The sequence below is a fragment of the Chiroxiphia lanceolata genome, chromosome 18, assembly GCF_009829145.1.
Source record: "Chiroxiphia lanceolata isolate bChiLan1 chromosome 18, bChiLan1.pri, whole genome shotgun sequence".
NCBI lineage: Eukaryota > Metazoa > Chordata > Aves > Passeriformes > Pipridae > Chiroxiphia > Chiroxiphia lanceolata.
The window spans coordinates 4,942,769-4,957,846 of NC_045654.1; the positions used below are offsets into that span (position 1 = coordinate 4,942,769).

Consider the following 15,078-nt stretch of genomic DNA (forward strand, 5'->3'; position numbering starts at 1 on the left):
AAAAAATCATCAGTATGTGTAACAAAATTTGAAGCTACAACTGCAAATAGTACGAGTAGTAGTACAGTTACCAGTGCACAGCTGAAAAATAACACAGGATCAAGAAAAAGTATTGGATTTTGATTTATCTCCAATAACAAAAATAAATCTAGGTATCATTTATATGTTTCAGGTTTGGGAAAAAATAACTATTTGCAAACTTGCTTGAGGCTGAAAAATAACAACTTTGCCCAGCTAAATCTAAATCATGATACTCCCATGTTAAATACCAGCTTCAACATCCACACAGGCTTCTTCAAAAGATGGACTTAGATTTAGCAGCTCATTTTGTTACCTATCTGTTTTAAAAACAATTCATATAAACCAATATACAAAACCTACTGTTTTATGTTTGCTTTATACACAAAAATCTATTCTTGGAATGATATGAAAGTGATCCACAATATTGACAAAATTGGAGTAGCCCTATGAACGTGTGAAGCCACCCTGACCGAGTTTTGTCACAATATGACTCAAAATGTATGTGCTCAAATTTGGCTTCTGTTCCTATAAGGTTGATGAGACTTATGAACAAACACACATAGTGAATACAGCAGAAGCCAGGCTTGGAGCATGTGCACATAGGCAGGAAATTAGTGTTAAAACAATGATACTGACCCTTCAGTATCTCCTCATAACACAGTAACGACGAGATCAGAGAAAACTGGGCAGCTGAAAGTTAAACTATTCTATTTCTTATCTAGTCTGACGAGTTCTCAGAGTAGATATTCATGTATAAGAAGAGTATGAACCATGCACTAAATTTTCATCAGTAAAACCATCTCCATTGCTGGCACTTAGTATCCTGCTTGCAGTGTTTTTAAACACATTATGTTTATTTTTGTCCTGTTCAAAACCGGATACAGGCGCAGTACAAAACCCACTCAAGTACAAACCCACTACTTTTTGTGGTAAGTGGATCAGAGCCACAGCACTTCACAGGGTTTGGGATGTTTTTATTCTCATTTTTCCCTTAACAAATACCACTGTCATTGTTTCTGATGAGGAAGAACTATGAATACCCCAAAGTGTCACTTACAGGCTGCCATTTCACCACAACTGTTTAAGTTCCTCTAGCTCATATTGCAGTCTCATTTAGTGCCACATAGAAATATTCTTCATCTCAGTACTAAAAATAAGGTTGAATAAGAGGAAAAACCTAACATTACTTAAGAAACTTAAATCTTCAGGGTGTGAGTAAGGAAAAACACTGAGAATATTGCTAGAGATGGTTGCACTGCTGCTCTGGCTTTGTTCTCTGGATGAATCAGGCCTTCAGTCTCTTCAGATAGTTTAACCTGCATTTCATCCCCAACCAACTTGCTTATTAAGAGACATTTTCAAAGTCTGATGAAAGGAATTCAACCACTCCAGTGTTCTCTAATGTTCAGTTCAACATAAGCCTCTCCTAATCTCTAGTTGGGAGCCAGCAGGGAGTGACTCGGATCCCTCTGGCTTGTGGTGGTGGGTGTGGAACTGCAGCAACTGCAGCTGGGGTGTGAGGAAGGTGTGATCACCCTCCAGAGAGAGGGAATCGGGAAGGAGAGACTGAAGAGAAATCCTAGAAGCTGCTAAACCTCAAAAGGATGTTGGGTTCTTTATGGCAGCAGCAGTTTGTGGGTGGTGGGGTTTTGTGTTGGTGTTTTGTTTTGTTTTCAGGGGGAGGTGTTAGTGGAGGAAAAATGGTAGCTGAAGAAGTTGATGCATCAGATACAAAGGCCTTTTTGCCTTACTGTGAGTGAAAAGGAACTTAGTTTCTGTAGGTCTGTAGAGAACTTTATCCAGATGGCAAAATGCTGTAAAAAACGTCTTGGCTTGGCTTTTGAAACCGGGAACTTATTCACCATTGTACAATACTGTACTCAAATGTTGGTGGCTGCAGAGTTATGTCTGTGAATTAGATGGGTATCTGTGTTTTGGACTGGGCACAAAGCAATTTCATATCAAAACCAGAACGTGGGTAACTTCCTTCATATTCAGCTTATAAAAAAGGGTCCTTTGAATCAGAGAGGAACTCCAACAAGGGCTCAGCTGTCTGAGATGTACCTGCTGAAGCTCCTGCGTGCAGCAGGATTGTACGACTGTCAAAGCTTCTGAATTTCAAAAGAGAAGCAGAATGAGACCAGGCGTGGGCTGCAGCTCTAATCTGTGCCTGGTAGCATCCAAGTCCTCTCCCATGAGTCACATTTCTGAGAACATGGTGGATTCTCTTTACCCTCTTGGGATTTTTTTTTTTGCCCTGGACTGCAGTCTAATACTTCTTTTGCTCATCTCCCTTCTGTGGATAAAATCATGTTTAATATGAGTTGTTAAAATGAAACCTAGAAAATCCTCAGTTCTGATGTAGATACTTTCTGACATAGCTCCTATGGTTAATTTTATGTGTGGCCCAGGGCTGGAAATTGCTGTCTACCCTACCTACCAAATTCATCCCTGGTGATAGCCCTGCCTTTTATATTGATATCCACACTACTTCTTCCTTTCTTTCTCTTTTTATCTTAGGAACAGCATTTTAATCTGTGATTCTGTCTTCTTGTGAGGCTGATAACCTGACAAACCTGCTGAAGTTTTCTTTTTCCTTCTCCAAGTTAGACCATCATGAGAATTACTGGCTTTATTCTTTCACTGTCCTGCCTTCCTCTCCTACTCTTTTCCATTTGGACCACTCTTTGATGCTCTTCCTGTATCATGTTGCTCTTTCCTCTCATGCTTTCATTGAGCTGCTGTCTCGGAACTCCCTGATGCTGTTCTCTCTTCAGTGAATCTTCTGTATTCCTTCTTTACCTTTATCTCCTGTTGGTTAACTTGCTGCTCCTGCAAACTCATTCAATCTATGGCTGTTTTTCTGTTTTTCCATTCACTGAAGTTCCTTCGATTTGTTCTCTGTGAAACATTACTCATTCTCTGTTGCTTAGTTCCCAACTTTAACTATCATATTGCCAGTCCTCTTCCCCCAAGCTCTCACCAAGCCTGTCTGGGAATTCAGTGTTCGTTACTTCTACTGAAACAGTTTCTTCTGTTTTGCTTTCCTCCTTCTAAAACCTTTTGCTCTACCTCTCCCTGCAAGATCTGTCTTGCCAACTTTACAGTCCTGCTTCACTCTCAGCAATGTCCTTTTTCTAGCAAAGCCATTCTTCTGATGTCTGATGATCAAGGGGACTTCTTCCACTATGCATTTATTCTCTTTTTTTCCTCCTAGTGTAATTAAATTCCATATGTGCAGACCCATCCTTACAGCTTCTGACTCAATCTTTTCCCACTGGTCTTTTTTTTTCCCTTCTGTGTGCAGATTTCTGATTTTCTGCCAGTGTGAGATAGTAAGATGTGCCCATCTGCTCTTCTCGCCTCATCTTTCCTTCCTTTCTTCTTCTCATGGATACAGGAATTTCTCACTTCCTGTGTTTACATACCATTTAGTTTGCCCTAGAAATCCTACCTAGCTTCTGTGACTTTACTCTCCCCTTTGCCTTAATTTTTGCCTCTCGTCTGGTTCTTTCTCTGAAAACACAAAACCAGAACAGTTGTGATATATTTCTGTTTAGAATCTCCAAGATGCTTTCTTACACGTCATCACAGATAAAACTTGTCTGTGGTTTCCGTGATTTCCAATTTACTGAAGCATCTTTTCCTTGCTTCTTGCTTGGCCTCAAGCTTCAATCTTTGGATCTGCACTGGTTGCTTTTCTCTATCACATTAAATAAACTTCCTGTCTTCAGGACACTCTTTATCTGTACCAGGCTCTCATGTTCTTGCTACAGAGATTCTGATTAGCTTGTACCTGTCACTGGAACAGCCTAAAACAAGCATGGTTTTGCTCTGTTAGGTGACCTTTTATGCACAGGATGAGAAACTTTCTCTTACAAGGCTGCACTGTTACCCTGTTTCAAATCCTTCTTTAACTTTGTTTTGCTATAACTACTAAAATGTCCTTATCTTTCCTAAGTAGTGTGCATAAGGTTGAATGATGATGTGAAATTTGCCACCATATTCATGACCAAACCCAATGTTTACCAGTGCTTTTCTTTATGTAATAAAATAATCTCCTTAGGTTCTGTAAGATCGATGAAACAGCAGCCCTGTGGTATGGGAGTCAGCTCTTGAATCACCCACATAAGGGTTATGATGAAAGCTAAACAGTGACTCTAATGAAGACATAACCCGCACCACTGTCATCCCCCGAGGTGCTTACACAGCACTCAGTGGGTACTGCATTTTGTTTGGTGCTTTACTACACATTTTTAAACAAGTCTGATGTTTGTGTGTCCCTAAAGCAGATGTTCTGGGTGTTGGTTCTTCTCGCCCTTGTCCAGCAGCCAGGATTTTTGCACACCCACTGTTAGACCCTCTGTAATATTCTTGTTCTTGTAATGCTTCTTTAGGGGAGTCCAAAGGTCACCTCTAAACTGGCTGCTGTGGCAGAGTCTGGGCTCAGTGAAACCGCTGGGAAGCACCGGCAGCTCCCTGGGCAGTCCTGGCACTGCTCTGGGTTTTCAGCAACACAATTCAGAACAGAACTGGTGTATCTGTGGCTCTGTTCAAGAATCAGTCACTGTGATGTATCGGTTGAGTTGCTAAAACAGATCATGATTTAAATAGCTATCAGGTGTTTTAGGTATTAATGCTTTATTTTTCCTTCCTTGTCTTTCAAATTTCAATGATTATCTAAAGAGAATGTCAGTAATGTCTGTGGCCAGTTCTAAAACAACCTTATTCTGTAATAAATGGGCTTTAATCACCATGCATTAAACAGTAAACTAATTTCTGTGAATTTATTTCAACCTTGTATTTCTAATGCATGAATGTCTGGGACTCCTTCTGGCTGCTCTCCTGGATTCAAAAATCTGGACCAATTTTCCTATTCCTTTTAAGCCTCAGTTCCTCATTCTCTCTCAGAAAAAACCCAACCAGAAAAGCCTGCTTAGTAGAGCACTTGACTTCTTCCTCAGTAAACTACCTTGGGTATTTCCTGATATGTCACAGTCCCTCGTGTCTTCTCTTTGGTTAATAGCACAAGAAGTGACTGAAAGTTTAAACCTGCAGAAATAAGGTTTTATTAAAGTACAGGAATCCTCAGTAGATGTGTACAGTCATTAGGGACTGATTACAGTAGGTTGGCTTACACTTGTAAGTCTGAGACGTGTCCTGTGCCACTTCTGCCTACATTGACTTGCCTTTGCTTTTACACGGGCACGTGTTTGAACAGGCGGGTCCAACACCTTTAAACTCTGGGATAAGTAAGGAGAAAGAAGTGATCAGAATCAATGAGCTGGGAAAGTATAGCTTGGGTAAGGTTTTGCTTTCTTCCTCTGATAGTGCATGTTCTGTAATACTGAATTAGCAAAGATTGCCAGCAACTGTAACCAAATCTGCTGTGGAAAGCTTGCTGCAACCTTTTCAACTTCACTTTGTTTTCTTAAATTAGTACTACTGGGGAAAAAATTATATGTATCATCTGGCTACTGGGATGAAAATACGGTAAAGACCCAAATAAGATTAGGCTCCCAAAGCTCTGTGTGTGTGTGTGGGCTGGTGGTCATGAAGCTAAATTATCAGACTACTGGTACCACTGGCATTTGAGGGATAATACAGCTTTGTGCTGACAATTCCAGCTGAAATTCCTGCTGCCAGCAGCACACAGTATGCACAGTGCTGTGCTGCCTGGGACAGTCACAGCCCTTGGCTTTATTCTTGGCCTGGGAATCAGCTCCTTTCTACAGGATCGGGGGGAAACATCTCTCAAGGCAGGTTCTGTAACTCTGCGTTCCACAATGACATGTCAGTAGCTTAATGCATCCAGAGACAATACTTGGATCTTTCCTTATGGAAATGTTTGCAACTGAATTGTGGTGGTGTGTCATTCCCCTTCCCCATCCCTCCCCTCCCCTGGCTGCTGTTACTCGGGAACACGGTGAGAAAAGAGGTGTGTGCTTATGATTACACACAGATCAGAGGGATCAGGAGTGATGGGTGGGGGCAAAGAGCAAGCCTTGAGCAGAAAGCAACAATAAAGACTGGTTTTATTGGCTATAAATGGGTGGCCAGAGGAACATGCTGGCACTAAACAGCCTGCTCAGGTAAATGGGCTTCAACAGCTTGATATAATAACCAGTGCAGCATTTTGTTCAAGCATCCTTCCCACTCCAGAAATTATCCATGTAGCATTCCCTTCTCCTTTGATAATGGAAATAATCACTGTTAGCTCAGGACCGGGGGCATGTTGATTTTATCTTGGGGGAAAAACAACCCATTTTAATCACAAGACAGCCCATCTATGTCATGAGATTTAACAAGTACGTTTTCTTAACATTTTGAGCAGCTTCAGTTGTCAGCAGAAGGCAGATGTATTAGTTTAGATACACATTTACAGTATAATCTGGTCATTCAAATAATGAGATTTCTTTAAACAAGCTTTAGACAAGTGTGCACAGTGAAAGGAGGAACAGGGCTTTCCATTAGAGTAACTGAAAAGACTCTTAACTAATTAGAAGCTTACAGCCATGAAACACTTGCATGTTTAACATGAAATCAGAATCAGAACAAATTCTAGACAGCCTTATTTTCTGAGTGTATTCCAAGAAAAAGTAAACCTGGTGAGAGAAAGTTCATCTGTATGTAGCCAGGACAGTAAACTCTAGTAATGTAATAGTTTGTGGAATTATTATCTTCCTGATTTTTAAAAGGTAATGACTGTGACTGTGGAAGATCTTTTCACTGTCCATGGGAAAACTTATTCAAATAAATCAAACTTTCTTACTGTAGTGACTATTTGAAAATAGTGTCTACTACTCTGCTTTACAAAGCAATGTGATCACCTCATTATATTACTACTTGAAATAGTGGTAACCAAATATCATTGCAATGTGTGCAATAGGAATGACTAGAAGCTTAAAAAAAAAGGAAATTCAAGAGTGTAGAACTCATGTTTACATACTCCTGGTCTTTCCTGCAATAAGGAGATCCTACTCCCTCTTTTTCTGTGTTAAACGTGTTAATGATGGCAAACAGAGTAGTTGAGATGTAAAACATCGTGGGACATGAATGATGCATGTGAGTGTGTTGTGGAAATCTGCAGTAGGAAATACTCTGTGAGCTGAATGAAAAGAATAATTTTGCCTTGAAAGTGTCTTTCTACCAAACCATTTGTTATAAGCGTTTTGAGGCCAATAACATGAAGTTTAAAAAAGATCTGCTTGTCCTATAAAGGCATAAAATCTCCAGATTTATCCTAAGTACTGGTGCATTTTGGAAGGAATTTGTCCTCTTGCTGCTTGTTGCTAGCAAGCCCCTTTTGTTCAGGATGAAACTAGAACAAAGGAGAGGGAGTCCCATTTGTGCTTCTGGCAAAGTTTTTCATCTGTAATCACAGAGGTGCACAGATAATGTCATAAAGAATTCAACAAGTGGTTTTATCAATGACATGAAAATGAAACCTCCAATGATGAGGACTTAAAGGAAAACCAGTTTGAAATGTTCTGAACGTGTCAGAATAAGCGTGATTAATGGAACCAACTCTAATTTTTCTATAAGTAAAATAAGAATCTGGCCTGATATCTAATACAGTAATTTCATTCTATCTGTGTGGCTGGAAAGTTACATTAAGAAACAACTTCCTCAGTTCTTAATTTTTCATATTCTGTGACCATTGAAAAAAGTCAATTATTTAAAGAAAGCACAACTTCTCATTTGGGAGAATTTTCCTTTCTTTACTTACTTACAGAGTAAGTAAAGTTGTGCTAATTACCATTCTAGTATGGTGTATATGCCATTATTTTAATTTTCCGCTGCTTAATCTGTTCTTCTTGTGCTAATGGCCTTCTGGCTTGCAAAGAGAAGTAAGAAAAAGACAGCTGATATTAAGACTGTCTTGTAGAATTTTAGACCAGGTGATAGCAGTACATGGTGCATTTGAGGCAAGGGATTTATGTGTCTTTAAATTTAAGATACTCAAAATGCTTCAACTGTTCCTATAGTGTGGTCCATACAGGCAAAGACCACAGATCAGCACTTCAAACTGCCATGTAGAGGTGACTCCACGTGCTGACTGGATAACTAGAACAACTCAGAGTAAGATTGTCAGAATTAATTAGACAGGTACATGAGGTTGCAAGCAGTTGTAGTTTAATTTCCTCTCTCACAAAAGGAAGGGGTTCAACATCTGGCTTGGATCATTCTGTCCTTCTCCTACTAGTGTGGAATACGTATTTTACTGCATTGTCACATCTACGTCGAAATGCTGATAAGTTCAAGCAGGAAAAACTTCTAAAGGCTTTTAGGGCAACTTTGAAAATGGCATTTGAGAGACTTAGGCTTATTAAAATGTGGTAGGAATTTTATTTCTTTAGTTGACTTTGAAACTTGTCTTAAGCCAACCTCTGGGAGTGTCTCAATGTATTTTAGTTTGTAAAAATACTCCCTGGAGACCCTCTGGACACAAAAAAGCAGAGAGTAAGAGAGGTGCCAAAGTGGACAGGGCCCACAGTCAGCGAGGAAGGAGTGACATCTGCGACTCTGCTGCCCACTGTGCTCAGAGCTTGGGGGGAGCAGCAAGTCCTTCCTAGAAAAGAAGCAGATTATCCCCAATCAGTTATTTATTATGTGTTTTCCCTCTGTGAGAGGTAACTGCTTCCTGCTGTTGCCTTCTGCAGAGTTCCAACTAGCAGGCTTAACCCCTAATTTGGGAAGGAATAATTGCTCTAACAGTCACTGAAAAGCTTGTCAGCCTTGCCTGGGATGGAGTTTCCTGTGCTTTTGTATGAAAAATTCACGTTGTAGTCACTGTTCACTTTTCCTGTATCTCAGAATTTCCTGTATTGAAAATGGAAGAGAGGAGGTTTAATAACACTTAGCTTGGCTATGGAAAGGAGCTTCCAAAGTTTATTGTAGTAGAGGATCTCTTTATTGATGCAGCAGGATGCAGGTAGTGTGTTGAACAATGTGCTCTCCAAGGGGAAAAAAAGATCTGTTACTGTATTCTGCAAAGATCAGTAACTCTTCCTTTTACAAAATCATGAAGCAAAGTTAATCAGCTTGCTTTGCTTCCTAATTTAGTTATTTAAATGTTCAGTGCAAATAAAAAAGATAAAAGAAAACTCAGGAGGACATCTGTCCAGTACAAGATATTGATATAAATAGACTGTGAAAAGTAGTTGTGAATCTGTTTTGTTTTCTACTTCAGAAAAACCAGTTGGAACAGGACTGTGCAGGAAAAGCACTGCCATAAGCTCTTGCTGAGGGAGAAATTGGGGCACAGCTCAGCACTGTTTGTTTTCATGTAGGTTTAGATAATAAAACACAGAAGGCTGAAAGGGAGATTTGGTTTACTGTTGTTCAGAAACCACATTTCTTAGGTCTGCAAGCCTCAGCTGGCCTTGTGTTTTTACTATAATTTTCGATGTTTGCTTTTCCTTACATATTTTTCCACCTGTTTGACATAATGACAGGTTTAGAAGTCTAGAAAAGGAGAAAGTGAGTGGCTTGCTGCAAGGACTGGAGTCTCTCATTTCATTCATTTCTTTTCTCATTGTTTGGCAGGTGGAAAGCACGGATTTACAGAGCTGAACTGGATCAGCTGAAGAAGTGGGGAAAGAGAAACAAAACAAGTATAGGACCAGTGAAAAGAGCTTCAGCTTTGTCTCACAGCATCACCACAGCAACCAGAGAATACGATCAGAGGACAAGGGCTAGAGCAGAGAAGGTGACAGTGTGGCTCCCTACCTTTAGGCAGAAGGCAGCCAAATAATTATGCAGAACAGAAAGGGGTATTTGATGGTTCTGGACAAACTGTGGCAGAGGGAAGAGCCCCATCATTAACAGGAATGTGCCCCAGTTTATGCACTGGCAAGGGGAGTGCCATGAGATCTACTGAAGAGACTATTTCTGTGGTTGCATATCTCCATGTGTTTGCCCCCCTGCTGGCCCTGAATTAGGTGGCTGGAGGCACCGTGGACCAACAGGTTCTGGGAAGTGACCTTTTCTCCTGTTCACGGTGTACCTGGCACGAGAACTGAAAGACACTGCAGGTCTTTGTTCAGAGAGGCAAAGAGAGTGAGCCAATCTCCAGCCCTTCCCTTCCATACCTGCCTGCTGTACCATGGGATGTCGGCAAAGCTCTGAGGAGAAAGAGGCAGCGCGGCGGTCCCGGAGGATCGACCGCCACCTGCGCTCTGAAAGCCAGCGACAGCGAAGGGAGATTAAACTCCTCCTCCTGGGTACCAGCAATTCTGGGAAGAGCACGATCGTAAAGCAGATGAAAATCATTCACAGTGGCGGCTTTAACTTGGAGGCCTGTAAGGAATACAAACCTCTGATTATCTACAACGCGATTGACTCTCTCACACGGATCATCCGGGCTCTGGCCACCCTTAAGATAGAATTCCACAATCCCGACAGAGCGTATGACGCCGTGCAGCTCTTTGCCCTGACGGGCCCGGCTGAGAGCAAGGGTGAGATCACCCCGGAGCTGCTGGGGGTGATGAAGCGGCTGTGGGCAGACCCCGGCGTGCAGGAGTGTTTCTGCCGCTCCAACGAGTACCACCTGGAGGACAACGCCGCCTACTACCTGAACGACCTGGAGCGCATCGCGGCGCTGGACTACATCCCCACCGTGGAAGACATTCTGAGGTCTCGGGACATGACCACGGGGATTGTAGAAAATAAGTTCACCTTCAAAGAGCTGACTTTCAAAATGGTGGATGTGGGTGGACAGAGATCCGAGCGCAAAAAATGGATCCACTGTTTCGAGGGGGTTACAGCAATAATTTTCTGTGTGGAGCTGAGTGGGTATGACTTGAAGCTGTATGAAGATAACCAAACAGTAAGTGAACCTTCTGCTCCTTGTTTCCTTGTCTTCTCTTCCTTTCCCCCTCACCAGTATTTGGCCTTTTTTCTCCCCCTCCTCCTTACCCTCCCAAGGCAACAATCTCTGAGTTCCCAGCCCTTTATTTCCTTCCCCTCACCCTCAATCTTTAGGAAAAAGCCAAAAGCTATGATTCCTTTATTTGGATAGTTTTCTCCACTGGACAGGAGGAGTTATTGAATGTTACTGTTGGGAAATGGAGGTGCTGATGTATTATTTTTTGGTGCCTTTTAGCTAAATGTTTACCTGGTTTAGTGTTCCTTCAAACACCACTTAAAGGTAGGCAGTAGTGACACCCTGGTCTACAGGGATGGTTCATTTGGACACCATGTTTGTGGGTCCTGGGAAATTCTGGAGCTCAAATAGTAGTAAGATTTTTTTGCCCCCTTTTTTCCAGGATTTTCAATCAGAATTTGGGATTAAATTAATTTTAAAAAGTAATAAAATTTGGTTTTGAATTAGAATGAAACTGTTATCAAATTAAAATTTAAAATGGTCTTTGGCTGTTTTTGGTTATATGGCCAATTTGCCCTGCCCAAAGAGCAGCTGTTCCTGTTTAATACCCTTTACTGCTGTTTCCCTCTGATTTTCACAGCAGGCAAGTACAGTAACTATGGCTCACATATAAATACTTCTGCATATGCAAATGTGTGTTTGCTATCACTTTGAGGTTGCCTGAGTTAAACTTCATAGGGTTTCACTTGATCTTATTTTTTTTGACAGCCTTGTAAAATGTGCTGCTTAAGAGAAGCCATGGTGTGTGTATTTATGTTTGAAAACAGCTGCCTTTCAGGAAGAATTAAAATCTATGCTGTAAAATTGGGAAGTTAACCTTAAAATGATGCTACTTCTCTTGTAGTGCTTTACACACCTTCAGCTGTAAACATGTAGAAATCTTGTCCACCAGTATCAGCTCCTGGAGTATTCCAGAACTCCAGAGTCCTTGTTCTGTCACAGCAGGTGTGTTGTGTAAGTGGTGTTGAGGAGGAAATTGTTCCAAGACATTTTTATATTTATATTTTATTTCTAATGGGATCTCAGTAAGATCACAGAAGGGGACCTTTCAGCCAGGTCTGATGATCTGGTTTGGGCAGTCCTCTCTGGAAGAGGGTTACTAATCAGCCTTAACTGTTGTTCTTGAACCAACCTAAGCCTGATAATACTTTTCAGAAATACTTGAATTTTACTGTAAATTAAATATGCATTATGAGTACTAAATCTTTTACAAAGATTTTTCTTATTAGAAAGGAGCTAAGTGATGAGTTCGAGAAGCAGTAATAGAAGGTCATGAGAAATATCAGGCCAGGGAAATTTATTTTAAGAAAAAAAAGTTGTTACCTAATTTTAATAGCTTTGAGTTTGCTTAGATCTTTCTTTTGTACCTCCCTCATTGTCTCCATGTGGCCGTTCTGTGAGGATGGAATTCTTGCTTAGATGATTTTTGCAAAGGTATTTCCAATAGTCCTTGTTGGCACTGTTTGAATTGGCCCTTTTTTTGTTGGTATAGCTTATCACATATATAATATTTCCCTGTTCTTATGTTCTGGTGTGATTTTACGGCTTATAAACTGCATTTCCATTTTCTTCTCTGTGCTATTCTGGTGAACCATTCCACTGTCCTACACGTGGACTTGCACTTCATTATCTGGAGATTCTTGTCTTGACATTAGTGCCTTCTATTGTAACAGATTTGCAGATCTGATTTTTGTTTAGTAACCTCCTCTTGACATGAGAGAAGCATTGCCCCTAATTCTTTCTCTTCATTTAGAGATATACTAGGAACAGCATGTCTTTTTTATATCTAGACCCTGGCTAGGAGTTAGTTAGTTTCTTGCAATTCTGTAGACTTTGTCTGCCTTGCTCTTCAGATTTAAAAATTGAAAAGAGCTAGGTCAAAGGGAAGAAAATCAATATACTTTGAAAAATCCTTATGGATGCAGCTCCATACAGGACCAACATTGGTACATCACCAGAACTGCAGCACTGAGACTGCCACTCCTGAGGAAAGCCCTACAAATGATAGTGTTGCAGAGTCTAAAATGCTTCCTGGTGTAGTATCTATGGTGAAGAGAACTGTTAAATAAAAACTAGTCCACTGCCAAACATAACTTACTGCTTGAGAGAGCGTGTAAAAATCTGGCTGGTTTCTAAACTGTGAAAGCTGAGAAATGATCTGTAGGAATACGATCCCCTCAGTGATCCTGCTGACAGAAGTGGGTAAATGCTATGCACGAGCTCTGCCTTTACTGAAGATGCATTAAAATAATGATTGACAAATATGGTAAAAAATGAGGGGAAGGCTCAGTTGTGCACATGGTGGTTCTGATTGTGGCTGACTCAGGAGGTCTGCTCAGGGTGACATCGCTGTGGTGACACTGATGTGCATAAGGGAGAATGAAAATAATGCCCTAACTATCAGTTGCCTGGACAACTTTTCCTTTGAGTGTAATTTTAAGTGACAAGTTAAACTTTATAGTCCTGAAAACAAATGACAAAAGGGGAAGGCAGAATTTTTCTGGGGCTTTTGTCTTTCTCCTGCTACGCTTTATTAAACATCCCTTGCAGGCCCAAAATCACCTAAACTGGCACTTTGTAGACCTGGACAAACCAGTATTTTGCCTTGTTTAACATGTGATATTTAGCTGCTTACTAAAGAGTAAGATAGTGAAAACTGTAATTCTTTTTTTTTCCTCCACCTTGTGAGCTTTCTTCTGTCACTCTGTCACAACATTTTTCCTGCTTGTTTAGGGTTATCTGCAAATGTGGTCTGAGTCTGGTTTCATTTCCACAGTGTCTTTGGAGGTTTTTTCCTACACAGCATAATAAATACAGCTGGATCTTTCCATGCACCATACCTGGGCAGCATGACTCAGCTGGGTAACAGCTGCTGCTTCTGCTTTTGACACAGTGGCAAAATTGGTTTGAAAGTACCTTTGGAATGCTGTTGATTTATTGCAAGATTATTATTCCTGACCAGCACTCTGAGGAGGTTGCCTTCAGTTTTTATATCCCCATGCTGATTTCTTCTCTGTTCTATCAAATAAATTAGTTTTCATGGTCCTTAGCAGCTGATTGACCCATTCTGTCTTTTATTAGATATTAAGATGTCATCTCTGGCCTTTCATAATGTCAGATTATCAAGTGATCTTTTTTTTTTTTGCCTTCTTACATGTTGCATCCTGCATTTAGGAGGAGCTACCCATTAATATCTAAGTGTCTCATCTTTATTTAAATTTCTTCTGCAATTAATGTGTGCTAGAGAATGTTAAATAATCCGTATTCTCTAATCTTAGTGCTCCTGCCTCTCACCCTGAGAAGGATCCTTGCAGTTTGTTTGCAGCCTCCCCACCTGCCCTGTGCACTCAGTTCTGGGGGTCAGGCCTGCTTTACATTCTTATGGATGGCTTTCAATTTTCTTCTACAGTTCACAGCTGGAACAGGGTTTGAGACTATTAGAAACACTCTTCAAAGATGCAATAATAAATTAAATAATGAAATGAGTTTCACATGAATGTGTGCTTGAGAATTCATGAGGTCAGGAGTTGCAACAGATCCACATTGTGCAGGACATACCAAGTAAAGGTTGTAAAGGTCTAAAAATTATACTAGTTTAAAATTTGATAAATATGGATGTTAAAGGAAAGCTACTTGCAGGTAATGAATAATTTTTATTCTCTTTCTTACAGCCAGTGAAAATGAATGGAAAACTGACATTTTAGGCTTTTTGAGGCTATTTTTTTAGTACAGCATCTTGTTAAAAAGGAGGTGCAGATGAAAAAAGACAATGCAGCAACAGTTCAACCTGCAGTTGGCCTCGTGCAACTCTGATTGCTGGGGTCATAAAGGAACCTCTCAATTATCCAGCAATAACTGGGAAGCCTTCTCATATGCTAACTGTATGCATTTTGAACAGAAATCCTGTTTCTCACAGGAAATTTTTTATCAAGTAAACAACATTGTTAACATTTTTTTCTTCTTTTTCTTTTTTTTCCCCCTGAAGCCAAATACTTAAGGAGCTTATTTACCGTTCCTGATACTTCAGCTTTTTGAGTAATACAGTGTATTAAACCTCCTTTCTGGCAGGCAGCTCTTTTCCTGCAGCACTAAGAATAACAGTGAGGACAGAGGGGAAATTGTGCTTCGTGTGTCCAGATCCTTTTTAGCACCTGTGATTAGCAGTGGTA

At 40.5% G+C, this 15,078-nt stretch overlaps 2 protein-coding genes across 4 annotated transcripts in view; one reads left to right on the plus strand and one right to left on the minus strand.

The window, feature by feature from the left end:
* Positions 1-15,078, minus strand: part of RSPH14 (radial spoke head 14 homolog) — a 76,199-nt gene that overhangs the window by 27,009 nt on the left and 34,112 nt on the right. The gene's annotated exons all lie outside the window — the stretch shown is intronic.
* Positions 1-15,078, plus strand: part of GNAZ (G protein subunit alpha z) — a 52,676-nt gene that overhangs the window by 10,787 nt on the left and 26,811 nt on the right. For both annotated transcript variants that reach the window (XM_032706119.1, XM_032706118.1), the window contains one exon: positions 9,571-10,852. In XM_032706119.1, coding sequence (XP_032562010.1) covers positions 10,130-10,852 — 723 coding nt within the window. In that variant the 5' untranslated portion in view covers positions 9,571-10,129. The remainder of the gene's footprint in view (positions 1-9,570; positions 10,853-15,078) is intronic.